Source organism: Chrysochloris asiatica, unplaced genomic scaffold (genome assembly GCF_000296735.1).
Source record: "Chrysochloris asiatica unplaced genomic scaffold, ChrAsi1.0 scaffold00040, whole genome shotgun sequence".
NCBI classification, from domain to species: Eukaryota; Metazoa; Chordata; class Mammalia; order Afrosoricida; family Chrysochloridae; genus Chrysochloris; species Chrysochloris asiatica.
Window position 1 is genome coordinate 17794825 of NW_006408558.1, and position 25623 is coordinate 17820447.

The window sequence follows — 25623 nt, forward strand, 5'->3', positions numbered from 1 at the left end:
TGATATTACTTACATTCTTCAGTGATTTCCACATCCCGTTGGGTCCATCGATCTTTGGAATGGGCACAAAAGTGGATCTCTTCCAATTGGCTGACCAGATAGCTGTCTTCCAAATTTCTTAGGCTAGATGAGTGAGCACGTCCAGCACTGCATCCGTTTGTTAAAACAGCTCTGTTTGCATGCTGTCAACTTCGGAGCCTTGTTTTTGCCTGATGCAATACGTGATTTGATTTGTTTCTACCTTCAGTGCAGCTTGGACTTCTTCCTTCAATACTACTGGTTCTTGATCACATGCTACCTCTTGAAGTGACTGATAATCAACTAATTCTTTTTAGTAAAGGATTTTTTGTGGATTCCTTCCATCTTTTTCTGTTACTTCCTTTATCATTCAATATTTTAGCCATAGAATCCTTTCATATAATATTGCAAGTCAAGGCGTGAATTCTTCCTTTAGTTCTTTCAGCTTGAGAAGTACTGAGTATGTTCTACCCTTTTGATTTTCTGACTCTAGATCTTTGTACATTTTATTGTCATACTTTCGTTGTTGATGATGAACAACTTAAATAAAATGGGAAAATTCCTAGTAAGAAACAAACTACCAAAACGGATTCAAGAAGAAATAGATCATCTGAATAGATTTAAAATAAGTAAAGAAATTGAATTGATAATAATAGGTTTTTTAAAAAATATCTACAAAGAAAATTCCAGATCCTGGTGACTTCACCAATCATTTAAAGAAGAATTCATAACAAGTCTTCAAACTTTCTTCCCCCAAAATAGGAGAGGGGGACTATTCTCCAACTCAATCTATGAAACCAGCATTACTCAGATACCAAAACCAGACAGATATTATCAGGAAAAAAAATAACACACAGACCAATAGCTCTTCTGAGTATAGATAGAAAAATCCTCAACAAAATCCAAGCTAGTCAGACCCAGTTACAGATTTCAAAATGTCACACACCATGATCAAGTGGGACTTTTGTCAGGCTGCAAGATTGGTTCAACAGCCAAAACCCAGTTAATGTAACACGTCACAGCAATAGAATGAAATATAAAAACCACACGACCATCATAATAGACACTGAGAAAGCATCTGACAAAACCTAACATGTAAACAACATTCTTATCAACAGAGAAAAGATTGAAGTTGTCAAGGACTTCATTCTTCTTGGATCAACTATCAACACTCATGGAAGCATTAGTCAAGCAATCAAACGACGTATTGCATTAGGCAAATCTGCTGCACAAGATCTTTTTAAAGTGTTGAAGAGCGAAGATGTCAGCTTGAGGACTAAAGTGTGCCTGACCCAAGCCATGGTATTTTCAATAACTTCATATGTATGTGAAAGCTGGACAGTTGAATAAGGAAGACCTTAGCAGAATTGAAGCCTTTGAGTTATGGTGTTGGAGGAGAATACTGAAAGTGCCATGGGCTGCCAAAAGAACCAATAGATCTGTTTTGGAAGAAGTGTAGCCAGAGTGCTCCTTGGAGGCCAGGATGGCCAAACTTCGTCTCTCATACTTTGGACATATTGTCAGGAGGGACCAGTCACTGGAGAAGGCTATCATGTTTGGTAAGATGGAGGGTCAGAGAAAAAGAGGAAGACCCTCTACGAGATGGATTGGCCAAGTAGCAGCATCGATGGACTCAAGCGTGGCAACAGTAGTCAGGTTGACCCAGGATCGGGCAGTGTTTCATTCTGCTGTGCATAAGGTCGCTATGGGTCAGTACCGACTCAATGGCACCTAACAATAACACACTTTTATGATTAAAACAAAAAACAAAAAACACACTCAACAAATAAGGAATGATAAGATCTTCCTCAACCTAATACACAACATCTACCAAAACCGCCAACTTTGTGAACTTTGTGGTTCAAACTCACTTTGCAGGCCAGCACAGTAACCCACAGCGCCACTTATTGGTTAAAACCTGGATCCTTTCCATGAACTTTCTGACGCTCCCTCATGTATTCTGCAAACACAGTGTTGATGAAACAAATTAGAGCTAAACACATGGAAAAATATGCCATGTTCAAGGATCAGAACACTTAGTATGACTAAGATGATAACATGAGGGGGCTTCAAAAAGTATGTAGACTCTAGACCCAGAGTGGGAGAGGAGCTGTGTGCTGACAACCAGGGGGCAGGCTGGTTGATGATGCATGGAGGGGATTGTAACCATGGCAATGAAACAATATACGATAGGATGAATGTAAAGCTAAAGTTCTCCCATATAAACTATCACATAATTCACAATAAAACATTAAAAAAAAAAAAAAAAAAGCATGTAGAAAACTGGAATTAAAACTGATCTACAAATTCAAGGCAATCCTTATCAGAACCCCAGCTGACTTCTTGGTAGAGATGAGCAAACTGATACTAAAATTCATATGGAATTGCAAGGTACACAGAACAGTGAAAATAAAATCTGAAAGGAAGAACAAGTTAGGAGGACTCATGTGAATTTCAACACCCACTGCAAAGCAACAGTAATCAAATGGTGCAGTCCAGGCAAATGAACATACACACCAGTGGAAGAACTGAGGGTCTAGAAAGAAATCCACTCATCAGTGGTCAACTGATTTTTGACAAGGGTACCAAAGACCATGCAATGGAGAAAGAAAGTCTTTTTAGCAAATGATGCTGGAACAACTGAATATCTACATGCAAAAGAATGAAACTGGATGAATACTTCACACCATATAAAAAAAACAGACCAAAGACCTAGACGTAAACATTCAAACTACAGAACTCTTAAAAGATGAAAGAAAAGAAACACATTAGAAGGTCATGGATTGGGTGGGAGAAAATGTGGACTAAAATTCAGACTCATAAATAGGCCAGCTTTACTGGTCTGATGGAGACTGTTGGACACTGAGACTATGGCCCATGATTACTCTTCAGGTCCAGAAATGAATTCACCCCTAGAGCACAATTTTCAGCCAAGCAATAAGGTACAGAGAGGGACATCAATGCCAGTGAGGTACACACACCATATAACAGTCCATTCAAAATCAAAATGACAGCATTTACCCAATGTCAGAATTCAGAAGGACTGGGAAAGAAGGAGGAATGGAAATGACAAACACAAGGAAGAATTGGAATAAATTCCATAGAGGGAACTGCAAATGAGATGAAACCAAGCGTAGGATTCGTTGAATGTAAAACTGATGATCTGCTCTGTAAACCTTCACTCAACGCACGAGAAAAAGTGAAAAACAAACACCCTTTGAGTGTACATAGGGGTAATTATCTTCACAACCTTGGATTGTTTGTTAGCTATGCTACCAAACGTACAAGCAACAAGATAAATTGGACTTCATTAAAACTAAAAACATCTGTGCTTTAAAGAACATCATCAAGAAAGTGAAAAGAGACAACTTCTAGAATGGGAGAAAATAACTGCAAATCATACGCCTGAAAAGGTACTTGTATTTAGAATATAAAGAACTCTTACAAGCAATAATAAAAAGACACATCATAATAATAATCCAATTTTAAAGATGGGCACAGGATCTTAACAGACATCTCTCCAAGGAAGATATTTGTATATCTATTAAGTGCAGGAAAATGCTAATTATAAGCACATGAAAAGATGCTTCACATAATTAGCCATCTGGGAACTACAAATCAAAACTACCTCTTCATACTTCCTCAGATGGCTAGAATCAAAGTTGAATAACTGTGTCAGCAAGGATGTGGAGAAACAAGATTCCTTGAGTGGCTGTTGGAAACGTAAAATGGTGCACCCGCTTTATAAAACCATCTGGTAGTTTCTCAAATGACTATATGTTGTGCATGTTAAAGGTCATCGAGACCTGGTATAGAGTTTCTGAGGAGCAGCCAGCTGGTGGATTTGAACTTCCAGCCTTGCAGTTAAAGAGTCCAGTGCTTATCCTATAGAACCACACCAGGATTTATATATGAGCCAACAATTCTACTCCGAGGTATCTACTCAAGTGAAATGAAAATACATATCAACATAAAAACTGGTATATGAATGTTTACAGCAGCATTATTAATAACAGTCACAGGTGGAAACAAGCCCAAGGTCCATCAACTGGGTATACAAAATGTATTTTAGTCATACAGTGGAATGTGATTCAGACACCAAAAAGAAATACTGATCCATTCTTAACATAGATGAATCAACACTATGCTAAGTGAAAGAAGCCAGTATAGTGGTCACAAGATGTACGATTCCACTTACAGGAAATGTCCAGGTCAGGGAAATTTCTAGAGACAGAAAGTATACCAGTGGTTGCCCAGGCCTGGGGAGTAATGGTGGCATAAGGGGGTGATGACTCAAGGCTTTATTTTTGAGGTGATGATAGCTCTCGAATTGCGGTGATGGTTTTTCAACTTATCTATGGATATACTTACTGGGTCTATTCAAGACTGCCAGACCGCACAATTCAAATGGGTGAGTTATATGGTAATGTAACGATACCCCAATAAAACTGTTCTTAGAGAAATGGTACCTTTGCCAGAGGATCAGATTCCCAGTTTCCAGAAAGACTCAGCCCCAAGCACAAGCTTACTAAGGGATCAGCCGCACTAACCCATAGCCAAAACTCTTGTTACGAGAAAACACATGAGGTCAGAGATCAAGAAACTCTGTCCTACTCATTCCCTACAAACACAGGCACAGGGCGGGGGTGGGGGGAGCAGGGGCCCAGACGCCCGACCTCCCACAGGCAATTTGGGTGAAACCCCTGGCCTGTGGTGACCCCCTCCCACCTGAGCAGTCTGCCCTGGTCACTGGAGGCCCCTGCCACCTGCCCCGTCTCACCCACGGTGGCCAGGCCCCGGCTGACCTCTCGAAGGCCACATTGCGAGTGTCCAGGTGGGTGGAGACGATAGGAGAGGTGAGACGACTGGCCACATGCTCCTCGCTGGGCCTCATGGCAGCCAGCAACACTTCTGGCTCGTGCATGGTGAGCCCCAGCGTCTCGGTGTGGACCACCTGTCGGTCGTGATCCACCTCCATCACCAGAGCTTCGGCCTCTGCCAATCAGCAAGGGTAGGATGGCGTATACAAGTTAGTGCAAGGCTTCAACCAGAGGGGAGAGGACCCTCAGTCCTGGGCTCCCCTCCAGTCCTGTTGTGTTACTACATCTGGGAAGTAGAGAGAAAGACTGCGTCATCCTCGAAAGCCAAGAGGGCCCCCCGGCTCACCTTGACCCTTGAAGATGAAGCTCCTCCGGCCACGTTGCCACGTCATGTGCTCGAAGCCCAGGAGGCTGGTATCAACCCGCAGGCTCTCGCCACGCTTCCACACACGGTACACATCACTGGGGCACATCTTGGACACGAGGGGCACTGCAGGGATGCCGAGGTCACCCTGACTCCTCCTGAAAGCCCACCCCAAGCCCCTGGAGCCAGGTGGTCCCACTCACCCCAGCTTGTAAACTCCCACTTCATCTCCACGTAGAAATCGGGGGCCTAAGAGGGACCAGAGCTGCTGTCAGGGTCTCTCTTGATGTTGGAGGCCCACAGGTCTTGTCCAAGACCCCTCTCCAAGAGCCCAGCCCTCATATGGCCCGGATGCACCACCCTGCCCCCAATCAACAGTGGGACCAAGTGGGGGGCCCTGAGAGGCTCTTTGGGGATCAGGCTATAGCATCTGGAGCTCTGGGGTCCTGAAGGGCCACTAGCATGCTGGGGATCCTGAGGGGATGCTCCTCTGGGTCTCAGAGTCCCTTTCTGCAGATGGGGCCCAATGACTCCCACATCTGTTCCTGGGGAGAGGGCATGGGGATCACCTTGGACTCCACTAGCATAACCCCTCTACCTACTTGGATCTGCCTTCCATGAGCCCAGTACACACCCGCTGAGGTGACCTGGAGTGCTCTCTCCAGAGATTCGGGATTTACCAGGTAGCCCGAGGCCAGAACTCCAGCCAGGGGACCCTGTACACTAGCCAAGGTTTTTCTTCCAATGAGACACTGGGTTAAACGTCAAGAGAGGCAGGAAAGCCAAGTCTGCCATACACAAATGATCCCTTACAGGCCACACTTCTGAGCCCGCTGTACCTGGCGGAGTTTGTTGAGCAATTCCGGAATGCCGGCCAGCCTCTGTGTGGCCCGCTGGTAGTCTCGATACTGAAGCACCAGCTGTACCATTTCAGGGTCCCCAGTGCTGACAGCCTCCTGCAGGACTAGGGGGCAGCAAGCTGCTGGGGGCCCTCTCAACAGGCCCCCCGCCTCCCCCCACCCCTCGCCTGGCAGCTCACTCCCATCCCACACCCCCTGCTGCCAGTCCCCCAAGGAGCCCTTGGTTTTCTGCAGTACCTGCCCAACCTTGGAGGCTTTCTCTGCCCACGTTGGCATTGTGTTGAAGAAGGACTCTTACAGACTCCAGGTTCCCCAGGGACACAGCCAGCTCCAGTGGGGTCCGCCCCCGGGGGTCTTCCTGCTCAATATCGTGCTGTGAGAGACGGGACACACAGCAATGTAAGAGAGGAAGGAGAAGAAAACACTGGACCACACAGGGTTAGGGGCACTGCGGGAAATGGCTAAGAAGAGGGAGGTGGGAGGGGCCTACACGCCTCTCGGGCCCTCTACCAGGGGTGAGGTCCTAGCCGGTGTAGGTGCAGAATGGCACCAACTAGGACCGGGTTTCTTGTTTGCCAGCCTAGCTGGAGGAGGACGCTTGGTGCAGTGGGAGGTGGACAGGCGAAGGGGGAAGGCCTGGCCTGGGAGCCAAAGCCAGAGGCTCCAGCGTACTGGGCAGGTGATGTGGGATTCGGCGAGCTAGGAAGCTGGGCTGTAGCTGTTCAGCTGCCGGATCAGGAGGCCTTGGGGACTGGGGTCGAGGCTTCGGGCTGGAGACCCAAAGGACGGGCGGGGGCCCGGCGGGCCTCACCTGGCAGCTGTACAGCGCGGCCTCCAGTTCACGGTGCCGGTTCGCCCAGACGAGTCGGTGCAGCGGGAAGGTGGGGCCCGGGCCGGCCATGCTGGCATCAGCGCCGCATCGCGGGCGGGGGCGGCCCCGCCTCGCTCCTGGCCTGCCGTGGCCCCTCGCGTCTCCCGGAGCTTGCCGAGCTGCGCCCCCAGCGGCCCCGCGGCCCCAGCGCCAACAGCAACGGAGGCGGGGTCGGAGGCGGGGTCTGGTCGGCTTGGGTGGAACCAAGAGCCATGCACCCCGTCCCCCTGCAGCCATGGCAACCGCTGGTGAGCCGGAGGGCACCGGATCCCACACGGGGTGCAGGCTGGCCGCTGGGGAAGGCCTTGGGCTGGGGTCTTCTCACCGGCCAAGAGTTGTTTCACGATGGTGGTGTTGGGGGGGGGGCGGTGGTGTGGGGGCAGGGCCTGACTGCAGTTCCGCCCGTAGCCTGCAGGGGGCACTAAGGCCCAGCACAGAATCCCCGCTCCTGGCGGTCCGGAAGGGGAAGGCGGGGACTCGGTGGACTAGTCGAACAGGGGTAGGGGCCGGGAAGCGCCCATTCTCCCCTTCCCCCGCCCGTGATGTGCACCACGAGTGCGCGTGCGTGCCTGCTACCCCCGAGTTCCCGTCCCACCTCCGCCTTCTTCCCCTCCCTTCCGCGGACCCGAACTCTCCAGCTAGCCAGCGTGTGCGTATGAGTTGGGAGTCCTGGGTCCTGTGCCTTTCCCGTGGTGCGTATAGGACGCCCAGGTCGGAAATGGACGCCCCGCGCACATGCTGGCGAGTTTGGCATGAAGTGCCCTCCCCCAGGGACTATCGGCGCCAGGGACTGTCGTCGGAGGCGGGAGACCGGAGACAGGCCCGAGTTCTCCGGGTGAAGAAGGCGGGGCCGTGGTGACAACCACCTTTTGAGGCCACCGCTTGCAGCCCTCTGTGGAGGTTGCACTTCGCTGCTGATGTCAGGAGAGGAAGGAGCGTTTCGAAATCTGGGCGGCCTCCACCCATACCGGAACCAGTGCAGGCCTTCCTTGGCCGACTTCCGGCCTGGCCCAGGGTCTCCATCCCTGGTCTTTTTGGGTGGTGAGTCAGCATCTGTCAGGAGCTTGGTTAAGGCTGATCCTCTGGCCTCACTTTGTAAAATGACTGGATCGCTCAATGTACCTGAACTGTGCCTTCAGTTCACCCCTGCAGGTCTGCCTCCTTTCTGAGTCCCTGGGCTGGGAGGCCCCTCACTACACTACCCTTGTGGCCAGGTGGCTCCTGTGCCATCTGGGATCACAGTAACGCCACCCTCTGACATCCTAGAGTCTGCAGCAATTCAAAGGCCTCAAAGCTCTCAACTCAATACCAGGGCCTCAGACATTGCTCCTGTGCCCTTTGGCATTGTTTTCTCACCCAAATCTAGCCCCCTGACTCAGGCCTACCATCTCCCGATGTCTGTGCCTTGAATACAACTCCCTGCAGCCTTAAGTAACATCACTTTCTCAACCCCCTCCCAGGGTCCAACTGCTGCTGTCCCCCCAGCACCCTGGTGCCACTTCCAGGCCCACATCTTACTAGCCACCTCTGGACTCAGGTGTCTGAGTGATCCCACTCAGCATGTCCTGAACCAGAGCCAGCTACGTTCACTGTTTCCTCCTTAGCTCTCTGCTTCCTAGCTGTCCTATCTGTGGACCTGGTCATCTAGTTCTAACCCCAAGTGCCACCCTGGCTTCCACCTCTCTCCTGCTCATCCCATGTCACCTCGATTCATCTCTTCCTCCCCCACCATCCTGATGCCACCTCTGACCTGGGCAGAGCAGTATCATCAGAGACTTGCTTTAGTGTTAGCTCTTGTCACCCCAGCCTATCTGGAGTCTTCAGGGCCAGCTTAGAGACGATCAGAGGTCAGGCTCCATGTCCACTCCTGTCTGTCTGGACTTGACCCTAGCCATCCAGGGCTCCCATGGCATGCCTCCACCCACAGTGCTCCTGACAACCAGAGCTCCTTCTCAGCACATGTCGTGCCTGCAGCCTTCTGACTGTTCCTTCTCTCTGATCCCCTCAGCCTGGACAGTGGAGCCCTGACCACTATCAGTGGATAGTGGGTAGCCTCGCACATCTGATCCATTGCCTGGTGGGAGACCAGAGGGCATGCGTGTAGGAGGTGGGATTTGAGCAGAGTCCTCAGCTGAGATGCCTGGTGCTATACGACCCCTCAGGCCTCAGGGACCCCGACTAGGCACAGGCTAAGGATATGGGAGACCCAAAGCTAAGAACCCAGGACTGCAGGTAGTCTACAAGGCAGAGGGTTCAATTTTGGTCACCTATAGGGACAGAGGGTCTTCAGCACAGTATAGGGGTCAGTCAAGCTGGGAGGGTCCCAGTCAGGCCTAGATGTGGCTCCAGGCATGAGTTGTTGGCACTTCCTGCTTGCAGGAAGTTGGCAAGAGACATGCAGCCACCAAGGGCGAGAGGAGGCCGACCCACCCCAAGGAGGGCCTAGCTGTGCAGGCTGACCCTGGATGCCTTCCATTGCTGGTAGAGAGCTGTCTGGATTGCCAGCTGCCTGCCACAAGACCCCATTCCCTCAGGGTCACCGGGCCCAGTAAGAGTCCAATACAGCCAAGGAGTCAGGCACCATTTTTTATAAAAACGCATAGTCTCATTTTCCACTCTTTTAAAATCACATTCAAAAATCGGCAAAGAAACGCACCGGGGAGTGAGATGGGGAGAATATGCCGCCCCAGCCCCGAGGGAGACGGCACCACACACAGTAGCGCGACTGGCACGAGGGGGCATGCGGCGAGGTTGTGCGCTGCAGGCGGGTGGTGGTATGGACAGACACGGCTGGGGACGGACAGCCTAGTGGGGACACACAAACAGTGGGGGGAGAGCTGCTGCTTGCACTGTGCCCCCTGACCCCGGGATGGCTCCAGGCTGGCCTCCAATCCCAGGCAGCGAGGCCCCAGCCCAGCCAGGTTGGTTTGGCACATTCAGAAGTGGCCTTTCTGTGGTCCCTGCGGGAAGGCTGCAGTACTGCATTGCCATGCTGCCACGTGGCCGATGCCCAGTGTCCATGGCGGTGGGGAGCGAGGTGGCTAGGAACACCGGAGTTTTTTCCAAACAATTGGGCCATGGAGGCTAAGTCACTATTGGTGGCCCCTGGGGGTCCAGGGAGACACAGGTCTTTTCCTCTCCCCAACTGGCTGGCATGTAGGACAGCTCGAGATCCACACTGCTCTGGGGTTGCCCACGATGCTCCATGAGGAGCCGAGTGGGGGGATTCCAGTATCCTCCCTGCTCTGAGACCTCCCGTCTGGGCCTCCCAGCCATGCCCGAGGCCCAGGGCTGCCCAGGGCCGCTGCTCTCCTTCCACAGGAAGACACTGGAAGCGGGTGACCCCTATGGGATCAGGGCTGGGGGCAGCAGGATGGGTGGTAGCAGGAGCAGAGGCAAGCGGGGGCCCCTCCCGGGGGCGGGGCTGGGCCAGGCTAGGGCCACAGGATAATCACAATAATTACAAAATAAAACCTTTTTCCGCTTAGCGGGAAAACAAATAATAAAAATCCAACAAAATAAATTAGAGGTTTATAAAAGGCGGGCGGGCGGGCAGGCGGTCAGAGGCCGTTGGCGCTGCCTCGCTGGATCAGCGGCACCTTGCTCAGCTCCACAACTGGCGAGCGTGGCTTGTTCTTCATCTTGGGTACCCGCTGCACCAGCTGCTGGGCCTCCCGGTAGGCATCTCGGAGCTCCTTCTTCCACTGCACCAGCTCAGGGTCGCTCTGCATAGCCCCATACATGGTGTGCGGTCAGATGGGACCACCCAGCGCACGTGATGGCCCACCCGCCTCTGGCCCAGGGCACTCACGTCACACTGCAGCACAAAGTGCTTCCCGCCACGGATCTTTAGCAGCAGACACTTCCGTTCCTTGATCTGTGTCTCCTCCACCGAATGGATCTCCTCCATGGTAAGCAAGCTCTGCTGCAGGGCGGGCACGGGGTGGGGGGTCAGGGCACTGAACAGGGCCCGTCCTCCTCTGCCTCCCCAGCCCTGGGCTCCCCACTCCTTACTGGGGCCTCGCCCTCGCCTCGCCACTCCAGTCGGTTGGGGAACAAGTAGAAGTAACGTCGCTGCCACTGGGTCAGGAAGGGGTTCCCCATCTTGGCCATGTAGCCATGCATGATGCAGTCCTTGCCCAGGGCGTAGTCTGAGCGACAGAGCAAGAGATGGCTCAGCGTCCAGCCCGCCCATGGCTCAGTCCTGGCAGGGTAAGCTTCCACAGCCCCAGATGAGCACCCCCGGCGGCGACCAGTCCTCACCCTCCTCATGGCCTAGCTGTTTGTTTTTCGCCTTCTTGCGGGCCTCCAGCCGATCTGTCTCCGTGTTGATGGTGTTGAACACAGTCTCGGCCACCTCTTGCTGCCACCGCTCAGAGATGGTGAGGGGGAAGTTGCGGTAGAGCTCCTGGTCGCTGTCTAGTAACTTCATCCGGCGGACAGGGCAGGGACACACAGACAGACACATCAGTCAACTGCAGGCCTGCCTGGAGGGGCCCGGGCTGCCTCAGGAACTGAAGGCCAGTAGTCAGATGGGACTGGTGAAGGATCCCCTCCAGGCTCAGGCCAGGCCCAATACCTTGATCCCTTTTGTATCTTCCTCATCAAAGGAGCCGATGTCAAAGGCATCAGCCGCGTTCACCTCGCCTCGTGGGGGGATCAGCGGAGGAGGGTACTGCGAGAATGGGTTGGCATTAGGAGGGGTGGGGGCTGCAGATGGTGCTCCTGGCCCTGGCCCTGCCACCCACTTGGGTACCTTCTGCAGAAACACCATCTGCCAGTCCAGGGAGCGGAAGAAGGGGCTCTCCTTCACCTCCTGGGCCCTGTGGGGAGATGCCTGTCACCTGGGAATGGCCACCGCCCATCAGGGGGCAGAGTCTGGACCACGAGGTAGGTGGGCCCGGTCTCTATCCTAGTAGGGCCATTTCTGGGGAAGTTCCCGAAACCTGTACCTGTTTGCTTTTCTCTGAGCGGGCAGACAGCGATTCCTACTTATCACGCAGGTCTTATGAGTTCTAATACTTGCAACTCTTAGTAAACACTCAAGATACATACAGGGACCGGCGCCCTTGTCTTCCTCCTCCTCCCCTCCTCAGAAGCTGCCAGTGGCTCCAGCAGCCTCACTCTGACAACACTGGGGACGGACACAGCCCTTACCCTCAGGGGACACAGACGATGGTGCACTCACCCTCGGCCTAGGCAACCTAGTCTCCGGTTGACATCTCGCTGCAGAAGCCCCTCCAGCAAGGAACGGAGTTCTGGGGAGAAGGAGTCTGGTAGCTCCACAGCCTACAGGGAAGAGCAGGGGGTCACTGACAGGACCCAGCTCCTCAGTGGCCTTTTGCCCATGAGCTGCCATCCAGGACAGAGCCAATGGCTTCACTACAGAGCTGGCCAATGGCTTTACTATAGGGGGTTTATTGGTGCTAAAGGGCCAGCCCTTGCAGGTGGTCTCTGCTTCCCCCAATCTCAACCTAAATCCAGAAAGTGGCTCACGGTGAGAGGGGTGGGTGAAGAGGGGAGCAAAATAAGGCTCCCCAAGACTGGGCCAACAGGGTGAGGTAGGCTGGGGAGCATAGAGTAGGGTAGGCACTTGGTGGGCTGGTGGAATCAGGGTCCAATTTCCTCCAACCACAAGGGGAGGGATGTGCAAGGCTGTGGCTTAGTCCCCCAGAGGCATGAGTGAGGACCAGAACCCTATAGAGAGACCCCAGTTCTATAGGTGGTCCCCCAAGGGCTCCATCCAGCACTCCTGAATGGGGACCCTGGACTCACTCACCATTGTCAAGGTCATGCGGTCAATCTCGTGCTTGTCTTTGGTCTTGTGCTGCCGAAAGGGGCTGTGCCTGCAAGAGACGGGAACCCACAGTCAGAGGATCAGAGTAGGGAAACTGAGGCAGGCGGAGTACATGCGCCTTGTCCAAAGCCCGGGCTGGGGCTAGCATCCAGGAGTGGAGAAGAACCCCCTTGGCTCCCCCTGCCCACCTGGTGGGGTCACTCACCCCCGAAGCAGCTTGAAGAGCATGCAGCCCAGGGAGAACCAGTCAGCGCTGCTGTCGTAGGCCACACCTTTCTGCAGAACCTCGGGGGCCATGTACCCGTGGGTGCCCCTGTGGAGCAACAAGGCATAAGCAGCTGGGCTGGGGACTTGGGAGGGGGCGTGGGATGCAGGGACAGGGGCGGCACTCACACGCTGGCATGAGGCTTCTTCTTAGAGAAGTCGCAGGCCAGGCCCAGGTCCGAGATGCGCACGTGGCCATGTTCATCCAGAAGGATGTTGGCCGGCTGTGGAGGGAGAGTGTGCACTGTCACCTAGGCACCCAGGACAGGGCCCTGGGTGGCCTGTGTCTTTGCTGCACAGGGTTATTGGTGCTGAGGGGCCAGGCCTTGCGGGTGGTATCTGCTTCCCCCATCCCAACCTAAACCCACAAAGTGGCTCACAGTTGGAGGGGAGGGTGAGGTGGGGAAGAACACAAGGCTCCCTGAGACTGGGTCCGACAGGGTGGGACAGACAGACACCCACCTTCAGGTCTCGATAGACAACAAAGCAGCTGTGCATGTGTTCCAGACCCAGGATGATCTCGGCTGCGTAGAAGCGCATGTCGGCTTCGGAGAAGACCCCGTGCTGGGACAGGTGATAGTGCAAGTCTCCACCTGTGGTGGGGCAGCCCAGGAGGCGTTCAGCTCCCCGCCCTGGCCCTGGCATTCCCCTGGGGCCAGACCACTTAACGGGGACACTCACCGTTCATGAGGTCAAGGATGAAGCTGAGTTTGTCTGGTGTGTGGAACGCATAGGACATGCAGACGATAAAGGGACAGTCCTAGGAGGGGAGGGATCAGCAGAGTGGGCCAAGGGTTCCAGGGCTAGACGCTGCCCCTTACCCAGCTGACCTGGCCCGGCCCCATCCAGCTCACCCCAGTGCTGACGAGGGACAGCATAATTCGCTCGTTTAGCGCCAGTGTCTCTCCCTGCTTCATCTTGATGCGCTTCTTGTCCAGACACTTCATGGCGTACCTGCGTGGGGCAGTGCCGGTCAAGCTGGCCCCCTGCCATGTTGAGCGCAGGCCGGACGGGCCAGGGGCTTTTGTGAAGGAAGCTACACTCCACAAGTTGAGACACATCAGAGACTCAAGGAGAATGGGGGGAGTGCTGGAGGGCCAGGGGCTCTAGGAGCCCCACCCTAGGGCCTACAAGGGGGACACTGCCCAAACAGAGGAAGGAGGGACTTGTTATTGGGAGGGAGCAGCGTAAGGGACGGCACAGGGGCCTGCACAGAGGAGACACCTGCCTGCCTGGTCAGAAACTAGCCCTACTACCTGACACTGATCCCTCGAAGCTCTTCCCATGGGTGCCCTGCCTTCTCAGCACCCCCAGAGGGCCCTCCCTGCCCTGACACACCCCACCAAATGCCACAGGGCAGGACACTCACATCTTGCCCGTGTCGGCCTTCCGGCACCCATAGACCTCGCCGAAGCCGCCTCGCCCAATGATGCGGTGAACGCTGAAGTCGTTCATGGTCAGCTGTGGAGGAAGGCAGAGAGGAGTGACCACCAGGGTCCCTATAGGCTGCCACTGATGGGTCCTTCCTGGGTAGCAATGGCCAACCTGCCGGCACTGCTCCCACCAGGACCCTGGAGCCAAGCCCACCCCTGGGGAGCCCTGGGCCCAAGAGACAGAGTGCTGGCACCGCACATCCACCCCACTCACATGGATGTTGAGCTCCACGTTCTTCCACTGGCAAAACCGTGTGAATTTATCGCTGTAAGAGAGCATGTCCAATCAGATAAGCCTCGGGAAAGGGACACAGTGGTGCGGGTGGAAGCCTGCCACCTCAGCTGCCAGTCCAGGTACCCCAGGCCTAAAGCAGGCTACTTTTGCTCCTCCTTTCTCACAATGCCACCTCCTCCCTGCTGCCTCTCTGCCCTGTGCCTAGCACTCACCTCTCGATGAATTTCTGGAACACATCCCCTCGGAGGTTCTGACAGATCTCTTCTATATAGGGCTGATAGAGAAAATCAGAAGTGGATGAGCCCTGGGTGTGGTCTGGGCCCTTTCCCAGGAGTGGCCCTGGCTGGTTTCAGGAAGGGAGGTATCACATACCTGGAAGAGGTCTGGTGGCACCTGCTTCTTCACCAGGTGGCCCTGAACGTGCTCAGTAGCACTTTTTGAGAAGGGCTGAGGAAGACAGAGGGCTGTGAGTCCTCCGGGGTTCACTCTCCCCCTCCCCGGCCCGCCCCTGACTGAGGAGACTGACGTGTGAGCAGGCCAGAAGCTCCTTCATGATGTACACATCGAAGATCTCCCGACTCCTCACCAATCGCTCCTCCTCTGTCTCCAACTTCTCATATCTCTTGATCTAGATGACCAGATTCCCTCTGGTGGTCTTGGGCCCCAAAACGTGGACCCCCACCCCTTGCCCAATAACCCACCTAGCGCCAGGTCACCCCACAGCATGCCCCCCACCAGCCCATCCAGCCTGGGGTCCCCTTTCACCTCCTCGTAGAACTCCACCAGGGGCTTGGCTTCCTCCAAGTGGTTTAGACAGAAGTCTCGGAAGAGCAAGTACCCTGAAAGCAAGCAGTGGGTCACACGGGGTCATACCCCCTTCATAAGCAGGGCCTGGAGGCAGGGGGCCAGAGTCTGCCCAGAACAGTCTACCCCTGGAGGGTAAATAAGAGCTGAGGGGCGCCCAGTAACTTCCCATGCCTCCTGGGCTGTGTCATGGGCCCAGCCTTTACTGCCTGGTACCTCAGATGGTCGTCATATCGTGTCTCAAGACCGGGGCTTTGAGTTACTTGTGAACAGGGCTTCCCCAGGGGCTGAGACAACACACCCCCACCCAAACCTCCCACAGTTGCTGGGCTGAGAGTCCTTTTTCTGGATGAGGAAACTGTAGGGCTCAGAGAGGGGAGGCAACTTGTTCAGAGTCACACAGCACAGGCCTGGGACCCAAACTGCTCCTCAAGGCTAACCCCAGCGCCTGGGCCTCCCAGACAAGGCCAGACCCTCGGGTTCATGGAACCAGAGTCCTTCTCGGAAGGCTGGATCCTGTTCCCCTGCGTGTCCCCTGCGGGAACTTCTTTCCGGCAGGGGGCGCCAGGAGGAGGAGGTGGTGGGGCAGGACAGTGGGAGACCACAGCTCCGGGCAGGCGCCACAGGAAGGGCCCCGCCCCTTCCTGTCAGTTCCAACAGCGGAGCAGCTGTGGCCTGGGCCAAGGGGAAGTGGGGACTCAAAAACAAAACCCTGAAGGAGGAACTTCCCAGGCGGCCTGGAAGGCTGCTGGCCCCACCCCCACAGGGCTCCCGAGGCCTGAAGCCAGGGGCGGGGAGGTGCGAGGTCACAGAGGAGGCCAGAGTCCTCGGTACCAGTACCGGTACCAGCAGGGCTAGCTAGAGGTGTGGGTGGGAAGCTCAGGGCGCCCTCCTACTTACCTAACTTCTGGGAGAAGATCTTTTCAAAGACCACCTCACCCCGGTCCTCCAGGTACTTCTGCATGACGCTGCGGATGCTGAGAGATAGGAGGCAAGGTGAGGAGAGCCCAGGAGTCCCGGAGCTGTAGGCCCCTGCCACCTGTCTAAAGACCACACGGCACACCAGAGTCCTGTCCTGTATCCCCCCACCCCCGCGAGCTAGTGCCTGCCTGTCACCAAAGCTCTGCCCAAAGCTGCCAAGACCGGTCCCGGAAGCCCACAGCTCGCAGAAGTCTGGTCCAAGCGCTACGGCGTGCCGGCTTTGGGAAATTAGCCAAATTCCCAAAGCCAGGACCACTGGTGAACGGATAAACAGTGTGGCCCATCCATACAGTGGCGTATCATTCGGCCATAAAAGGGAAGGAAACACTTGAGATGTGCCATGACATGGGGAAGTTCCTCGGAGACACAATGTTTGAAAGAAGCCAGTCACCAAGGAGCTTAGACTGTTGGATCCCACTCCTGTGAAGTCTAGCCAATCTACAAGCACAGAATGCACACTGGTAGTTGTCAGGGGCCAGGATGGGCAATGGGGTCTGAATGCTAATGGGTTTGGGGTTTTGGGCCAGGCTGAGGTCCATATTCTGGCATTACAGTGGTAACGGTTGTACAGCATAGTGATTATACTGAAAGCCACCAAGGGCCACACTTGAAAATGGTGAATCCTCTGTGAATTATATTTCAGTATTAAAAAGGCCAGACCTCAGCTCTCTTGTCTCTTAATGTCTAGTCAATTGGATTCTGACTCACAGCGATCCCATGTGTTGCAGAGCAGAACTGCACCATGTGGTACCTTGGCGGTGATCCTTACACAGGTAGCTTGCCAGGTATTTCTTGCATAGCAGTAGTGGTTGGGTTCCAACCACCACCCTATACAATAGTAGTTGAGGCAAACCATTTGGGCCACTAGGGTTTCAGAATGTATAACCCTCCAGCTCTCCAGGTTTGGGGCGTGCCACTGAGGAGTGGTTTGCCATATGACCACTGAGGCCCAAACTCCCTGTCATACACACACACCCACCACTGAACGAACTTTGGGCCTCAGTGGACACATCTGGCTTTCACTAGCCTGGACTTAGGGCCCACATGGAAGGTCGTCATCAGGCCCCAGGGGAAGGGAGTAGTCAGTGGTCAGAAAGCTCCCCAAGCAGAGGCAGGACTCAGGTCCTGAAGTCGGTGCCCTCTGCTCCGAGCATGGTCCAGTCTCTCCACACTCCTGCCCTCACCTCCGGGGCCAGCCTGGACACACGGGCTCCAGTGGCAGAGCCTGGCCGGGTGCCATTCTATGAGAATGGCCCTGCCCCCTAAACGGGTGCTCCCAGGTTCTGTGATGTTAAACAAGGTGCCAGCCACCTAGTTCCTAGAGTACAAAGAAGATGCCAACAGGTGGTGGACAAGCAGGAGGTGGCCTGGCCAGAGAGTTCAGGGGCCACCTAGCCCAGGAAGGAGTGGACAGACTGCCCTAGAGGCACTCATGGCGGGAAGAGCAGGCCAATGAGGCCCCGGGCTGGGCTAGGATCAGCTGTTCAGATGGTTAGGGAAGCAGCCACAAGGCCTGCTGGAGGGCAAAGCCTCAGAGGCTGTGGCCAGGAGTCTGGAGGAACGGCGGCTCCGGGGTCAAAGGGGGCCGAAGGCTCTAAGAGGGGATGGGGTGCTGCCCTCTCCACTCAGTACTTTCCTTCCGAGAAGGTCCGAGGGAGAATCCCAGGGTTCAAGCCTTTCTCAAGAAAGGGCCACAGACACAGTTGCTGTCGTCAGCACAGCCCCGAGGCTGTGACCCCGCGGGGTTTGTGTGTGTGTGTGTGTGTGTGTAAATAAATGACTTTGTGTAGAGCTGAGTCCAACAGGAAGACTGGTGACCATGACCATCCTTGGTGAGCTGTGCATGCCCACCCGACAACTCTTTCAGCCTTGACCCTACCTACTGGGTCTACAGCTTGGCTGCTCCGCTGAGATAGCAAAGCCACCCTCTGCTTTCCAGCCAGCTTTGTCCACTCTGGTACGCCTTCCCCTGCTGGTGCCACACACCAGCCAGACCTCATGGGATGCTTGGAGACACAGGGAATGGAGGACAGATGCCTGGCTTGGCCCAGGCATCCGGCAGCTTCTCCCATGATGCTTCATGCATGGCAGGAGCTTGGAGAGATGGAGCCCCACACTCTCCTGCCTCAGGGCTCACTGACTGGAGAGTTGGGTCCTGATGGCCCACCCTTAGCTCTGTGCTCCAAAGCTGGGAGTCCCAGCTCCCCATGTATCAGTAGGGGACTGAGCAGTACTGGGGACGGGCACCTGGGCTGAGTGGAAAACTGTGAAGATCCTGGTTACACACAAGTGGCTCTTGCAGGAGACCAGGCAGAAGGTGCAAGGTATAGAGCCCAGGGACCAGCCCTGAGGTGGTCTTCAGCTGGACTACACCCTCTCCCCTTATCTCCCTGCTCTAACTCTCAATTGGGCCCCTGGGTGGGGTTGAGATAAAGTAACAGGAGGGAAAAGAGCACAAAATGTCAACCTGCCCTGAAGGTGCCTGGTCTAAGGTAGATAAGGTGAAGCAGTGATGGGCAGTGTCACTGGCCAGATGCAAGCCCATCTCACAGGGAAGGCCCCCCAAGTCCTAGACTCCCTTCCTGGGCCAGGGCTATGGGGTGGGTCAGCCCACCAGGTAGGATAGCCTACCAGAGACCAGGGAGTACTGGGACTGGGACCTGCCTAGGCTGGAGGCAGCTTCTCGGCCCTGCCTCCATTCCTTCCAGGCCCCAAGCACGCACTCTTCCTTAAAAATAAAAATGTTTTTAAAGGAAAACAAATACTCCCCGCTCCAAACCAAACACGAGGTCAGGCCCATGCAGAGTCCTTGAATGGGTGAGGTCTCCAGAGTGACAAAGCTGGGGTTTCCTGTCTATCCCCAGGGGCCCTCCAGCTAAGGGACTAGACAGATTGGAAAGCCATCTTGCTAGAGGATGCTGCGGTAGCAAGACCTGGCTAGCACATATGTGGTAGGGCCTCCTGCTGGGTCCCCTTTGTGTCAACACCCTCTGGCAGGGTCAGAGAAGCAAGAATTGCAGGGGCCACATCCCCAACCCCCTAGTGGGTCAAGCACTCCAATATGATGAGGGTGTGCCTCTGAAGATGGTTCTGGAATTTTGAGAAGCAAATGCAGGAATATTCCTAGGAGAGGGCCCAAGCCTCTCGCCCTCTGACCTGCAGCCACCAAGTACCCGCTCCTGGCTTCCTGCTGGGCTCGCCCCGCCTCCCACCCCAGGAGGCAAAGCTGGCCACCAGTTTTAAATGTCTAGTTTCCCCATTTGCAAAATGAGGATGTTGACAAAATGCTGAATTGCCCCAATGCAGTGGTTATTTAAGAAGCCAGAACATCCTGAAGTAGAAGAGAAACACCTCAAAGACACCAGGTTCTATAAGAAGAGACGCCTGACTAGATCCCACAGTCCCCAGATGACAGCGCCAACCCTTTTAGAACATGGTCCTGTGCCTGAGGACTTGTCAGGGCTCTGCCCCACACCTGTCACTTTCTCAGGGCCTGAGCCCTGTTTGGGACACACACTGAACCAAGCTACCTGGCTACAGTTCCACTCTGCTCAGCCCTACCTAAGCTCCTGCTACCAGGAGGCCCTGAATCCTTGCCTCACAGGGCTGTGTGCCTGGGCTCAGTCACGTGTCAGAGGACTAGGCCCAACACCACCTTGCATGTGTGCTGATGTGAGCCCCCCGTGTGTGTTCTGTGCACAAGGCCTGGGGTGACAGGACAGCAGGCAGGGAGAGGGCTGAGAGGATCTTCCAGTCCCTCTGGTAGAAAAAGCCGAATCCCACGCTCTGTGGTGTAGTGGACTGGTGCATTGGTCTGGCCCCCATGGGTGACCCCACTCAGGCCAGAACTGGATCTAGTGTGGCTGGAGGGGAGCCTCGGGAGCCATTTGAATAGTGAGGAAATGGAGGCAGGAAGACGCTGAGCAAGCCACCCAGTGTCCCACCGGTGGGTTAGTTATTGTTGTTATGTGGGGTCGGTTCCAACTCATAGTGACCCTGTACAGGGTTTCCGAGGCTCTTTACGGGAGCAGAAAGACTCATCTTTCTCCTGCGGAACCGTACTTTCAAACTGCTGACCTTAAGGTTCACAGCCCAATTTGTAACCACTACGCTACCAGAGGTCCTTGGGTTAGTAGCCAAGGGAAAGCTCAGTTATACAGAGGAACAGTCTCTCTCTAGGCAGGGTTCAGGGTAGAAAAGCTGAAAAGGGGTCTCATAAGGCCCCAGCCGGGGCTCCCTCCCCACAGTGGCCTGGGGGCCCATCAGCCTGTGGCCCCATCCCTGCTCTCTTTTTATGGTGATGTTAAACCCTGGAGAATATGAGCTAGGTCAGGCAGCCAGGATGGGCACCACCATGCTTTGGGAAGTGACAGTTCACAGGCCAGTGAGCAGAGCTGTGGCTGCCGCTGAGGTCTTCTATTGTGGTATTTCCAGGAAACCTGACACCAAGGTGGCAGGAGGAAGTCCCCTGGGGCCTCTTATTAATATTTCCCAATGACTCTCCCTGGGGCCAGCAATGTCCTCAGAGCTCAAGGACAGGGCCACATTCCAACAGAAAGACCAACCCAGACTACCAGGCCCTGAGCAGAGCAAGGCAAGGGTGAGAGGAAGAATACCCACTCCTTCCCACAATGCACAATGCTAGCAGCAACCAGGACCCGAGACCAGCGCTGAAGCTGCAGGGGACCAGGCACTTGGGTGGCCTGTCATGTGTCTGGGTTCCTGAATGAATGTGCCCTGAGCACTCCTACCCTGCGATTACAGCCAACAGGAAACCATAGCCTACTTATCCCATTGGAAGTACTGAGCCCAAACTCCCAGAACCCCTCGCCCTGTGGTTTGATGAGGGGAGAGTCTGTCCTCCCACTAAGATAGTTTCCAGGGACACAGACCCTTCCCCCTTCCCCTGTGTCTGTAAACAGAGCTGTTAACACCCAACACCGGAAAATCCACTTCTGCAAACATGCTCTCTGCCAGCACTCTGCCCTTGCAGGAGGCACGATGCTCGATGCTGAGGATGTTACTGCTTCAGCAACTCGCTGCAGCCCAACCCCTCACTTTCAGCATCTCGGATTTAAAATAGATGGGCCCAGCAAAGGACACAGCACCCCCCCCAGGCCTGAGTGGATGGGGAGGAGGGCCTGGTAGAAGGGGCAGATGGGATGAAACTGGTCACGTGCTCTTCTCTTCCCCCTGCTGTTTGTTCAGAAGCAGGAGCAGCCATCCGGCATGCCCTGCACAGTTCCCCAGGCCCCTTCTGCAGAGCAGACCTGGGAGCACGGAGAGGGAGGCGATGCTGGGAGCCTGCGGAGTGTGCCTGAGCCCGACTGCACCTGACGTCACTGGGAATTTACTACGAGGCTCAATTGTGCATTAATAGGATGCATTATTCCCGGGCTGACAGAGCCCAGATTCCCCTGCATGGATTCCACCCCAGGGCTCTGCTCCCTCCAAATCCATTAACCAAGGGAACAGCGGGCGGCCGAGTAACTTAAAGGCACATCTGTGAACCGCCTGGCTCTGGAAGGGAGAAGGGAGAGCAGATGGGAAAAGGCAACCCAGAGACCCATTCCTGGGGTGCGGCTGTGGCCTGAGGGAGTGACTTCTGACAAGGGGATAATCGGGTTTGAGGGAGCAGGAGGGAGGGAGCTATCGCTGCTACTGGCGTGGAAAGTTCTGGGGGAGGGAGGAAAGCTTGGGTGGAGGAGGGAGGGGGAAGGCAGGGAGGAAGAGCAGTGGGTCTCGGCGACAGGAAGGAGGAAACACATGGTGGGGGAGGGACCAGGAAACAGTCTAGAACTCTAGAACTTGGGGCTGTAAGAGGCTGCTGGGGACGCCACCATCCTGGGAGACACTCTGCTCTCTTGGGGCACCCAGCCGGGAGCTCAGAGTGCAATTATAGGAGGCCTCCGCGGTCATATTAGACAAATGACAATAATTACAGGCCTGTTGTCACTGGCAGAAAAAGGGAGAGCCAGGCTTTCGGCAGAAGTACAGGCAAAGCACTGGAGGGCAGCTGAGAGGTCACCCCATCGGGAGCAACAGCCTCCCCCCAGTTTGCAGAGGTGGAAATTGAGGCAGGCCTGCAGGGAATAAGGGTCTTGCAGGGAGATTACAAGCCAGGTCTCCAGACTCCCAGCTATAGGAAGGTCAAGAAACGAGTCCCTGTCGCTGGCTTCTATAAGGAGACAGAAGGGGAGGCTTCTGTGTCAACTGAAAGTGGCCACGTGCCCACCATGAGAGCTGTGAAGCCAGGCTCAGGACCCAGCCCTGGGGAGGCTGCCAAGATGGATCTCCCTGAGAAGGGAATGATTCCAAACAGCACTGTGTAACGAACATGGACCAAGGTCCTCCTCCCTGACTCTAATCTCCCAGGGAAGGGGGAACCCTGTGTCTGTGAGACACCTGGCAAAAAGGTACCTCCTCCATGCCCAGCTTGCCCTAGGGCAGCTCAGCTATCTCAGCCCCAGTTCCCAGTCGACCGTGGGGGGGTGGTGGTGTTGGGTCCCACAAATCTGTCCAGCTGAAGGCACAGGGGCTATCTTGCTTCTTCCAGACTATTGCCCCAGACCCACAACTCTCAAACTAGGGATGCTAGCCGGTATGGTCCATACAACGTAGACACAGGTGAGAGAAATGTTTGGGGGTGAGCAGAGAAGGAAAGGAACACTGGCCCGGAAGTCCAGAGACCTTAGTTCAAATCCTAGCTCTTCCCTGTGTTCACGTCTCTCTCCCTCTGAGCCTTCAGCTATTCACTGGGGAGATAAACACTTGTTGCATTTACTTCCCACCAGCGGAAGAGAAAAAGATCATTTGGTGTCAGGGATATACCAGGCACACATGAACTACAGTCAAATCACTGCCAAGGGTCAGGAGGCATGGGACTAGAGTGTTATCCCATGGGGATGTCCGGACTCCTAGGATGGCCTCCAGGTTGGCTTTGCAGGGCAGCTCCCAGCCCTTCCCTGGATGTTGGATGTTGGTGCTTTCCCATCTAGAGCCTCTGGCCACTGGCCACTTCACAGGTGCGGGGATGTGCCCTGTGTTCTGCTGCCAGATGGAGTGGATATGAGAAGCCACAGTACCCAGCTTCTGCCTCCGGCTACTCCGCTAACACAGCCTGTCTGGTCTCCACACAGGAACAGGTAAGCCGCCGGAATGCAGCTCACTGGTATTTCTGGAGCAACTACTACACGCGAGAGGCACACACCTCGTCAATTTCACAGGTTGGTTTTTTTGGACCAACTGAGATGACAAGCTATCACAATCGGTCCCAAGTGATTATCACTTCTATCCTGCTGTTGATCACCACCATCATCACCACTCTGGACAGCACAGGAGATAGGAAAAGAATAGCTGGTTTCTCAGGCTCCTAACACCTGCAGGGCCAACCCAAGGTGGGGCCACATCACCAGTAATGCTTTCTGGGGCAGGATTACAGAGAGTTCCAGAAAGGGTTCCACCTCACGCTTCAAAGAACCCCATCCTGTGGGAGAGTCTTGAGGCCTCAGCCACTGAGAAGAGCTATTCCAAGTCCTTGAGGTTGTCCCCACCCCCGCCCCCTGCTACTTCCTCCCTCATGGCTTTGTCATTTCTGAACTCATGTTGTTCTAACCGTCTCAGCTCTCTGGACAGTCCCTAGCTAATAGTCAGTTCTAGTTCCTGTTTTGAGAAATCTGATTGCAAAGGTCTTAGAAAATTCAGGGGAGGCTCAAGCCCATCAGCCGCTCCTTGAAGACCCATGAGGCTTTCTGCTTGTGCAAAAATTGACAGCCTTGGAAACTCTATACAGAGTTTCTTTGAGTCAGAATTGACTCGAAGGTGTTTAACAACAAGGGCTTTTACAAAGCGCAGGCCTGGTTTCCCTCTGACTTCCAGGCTTGCTATGAAACCCAGCAAAGAGGTCAGGGCAGAGAGTGTCTCCTACAGCGCCTGAACCACAGCCCTCATTTCACGGATGAAAAAATCGAGGCCCAGACACAGGAAGGAACTTTCACAAAGTCACAGTAGGCACGTTCCCAGGCACGTATGGACTGGCCACCTAATACAAGAAACGGTGGGCAAACAGGTCTGCTAGCAGCAGTATGTCCAGGCCATGGACGGAACGCAGAGTGGAAGCTAGACCCCTTGAGTTGACTTCACCTGTATTACCTGTGCAGCAAGCAGGCCACTCACCTCTGGAGTTTCTGTGTCTGCACCTGTCCTACATGGACGGAGCCACACCTGTCCTACCCACCCCACAGGCTGCTGGGAGACGGAACAATGCGACAACCCTCTGAAAGCTGGGCAGCCCCAGCCCTGGTGTATCCTGCAGCAACATCCTGAAAAGTTTTAAACTTTGATACCAAGCATGGTGAGCTCAGCTGTCTCACAGAGGTGGCACCACTGGCCCAGGTGCTGAGCTACCCCCTAGAAAACATTCACCAGGGCAACAGGAACCACCAGGGGAGCCCGCACAGCTCACCTAAACACATATCCCTCGTGCCCTCCCCCCCCCCACATATATACAACCTGTCCCAGAAACACTACCAGCTCCAGCCCCAGCCCCAGCCCCAGGGTGGTGGTCTTGAGAGGAGTGGGGAAGAGCTCCTGGAAGGGGTTCTAAAACTTGTGGCTCCCACCCCAACCGGCATGGGTGGAGGAGAGTAAGAGGGTGTTGGGTGTAGAGATAGCCTTTCAAAGCATGGGTGATCGTCATGTCCAAGCAAATGGAGACAGGCAAAAGGGGCTCCGGGGTCCACCTGCTGCTCAGAGGACGATGAAGGGGAGACGGCAGGAGTGCGGGGCTGACTGGGATGGAGGGACCACGGGGCGCGCCTGGGGAGACTGTGGGGCTGGAAACCCGGGGTGGGGGGGGGGCGGCCCGGGGCTCAGGTGCACGGGGCCTGGGGACTCGGCCGGGACTGCTCTGGGCTGGTGGCCCGGGGGCAATGGCAGGGCAGAGGGGACCTGGGGGCCAGTGTAGGAGTGGTTTGGGGCGGCGGGTCGGGGTTCCGGGTCGGGACTCGGGATAGCGGAGGGACGAGGCAGGGGCGCCCGACGGGCCTCACCTGGGCTCGGGCAGCAGGATCTTCTTGCTGGCGCGCGCGGCCGGCGTGGCCTTGCTCTTCTCCATAGCCATCAGGTAGCTCACATCGGCCAGCACCGCCTCCAGGTCCGCCATCTTGGCGGCGGCG

At 55.0% G+C, this 25623-nt stretch overlaps 2 protein-coding genes across 2 annotated transcripts in view; both read right to left on the bottom strand.

Moving 5' to 3' along the window:
- Window positions 1-6963, bottom strand: part of ANKRD13D (ankyrin repeat domain 13 family, member D) — a 23215-nt gene extending 16252 nt beyond the window's left edge. The window contains exons 1-6 of the mRNA XM_006860859.1: window positions 6874-6963; window positions 6300-6435; window positions 6042-6166; window positions 5406-5451; window positions 5185-5328; window positions 4824-5013 (exon numbers count right to left, since the gene is read on the bottom strand). Of these exons, the coding sequence (XP_006860921.1) occupies window positions 4824-5013; window positions 5185-5328; window positions 5406-5451; window positions 6042-6166; window positions 6300-6435; window positions 6874-6963 (731 nt within the window). The remainder of the gene's footprint in view (window positions 1-4823; window positions 5014-5184; window positions 5329-5405; window positions 5452-6041; window positions 6167-6299; window positions 6436-6873) is intronic.
- A 3269-nt stretch (window positions 6964-10232) lies between these two features.
- Window positions 10233-25617, bottom strand: ADRBK1 (adrenergic, beta, receptor kinase 1). The gene is made up of 21 exons (XM_006860860.1): window positions 25498-25617; window positions 16367-16443; window positions 15428-15501; window positions 15189-15290; window positions 15035-15109; window positions 14875-14936; window positions 14642-14693; window positions 14364-14455; window positions 13849-13948; window positions 13676-13754; window positions 13457-13587; window positions 13124-13218; window positions 12936-13043; window positions 12713-12779; window positions 12122-12222; window positions 11690-11756; window positions 11513-11608; window positions 11197-11359; window positions 10948-11084; window positions 10745-10858; window positions 10233-10658 (listed from the first exon to the last, which is right to left on the bottom strand). Exons 1-21 carry the CDS (start codon window positions 25608-25610, stop codon window positions 10494-10496), a joined length of 2070 nt encoding a protein of 689 aa, XP_006860922.1. The 5' UTR covers window positions 25611-25617; the 3' UTR covers window positions 10233-10493.
- Between the last annotated feature and the right edge of the window lie 6 nt (window positions 25618-25623).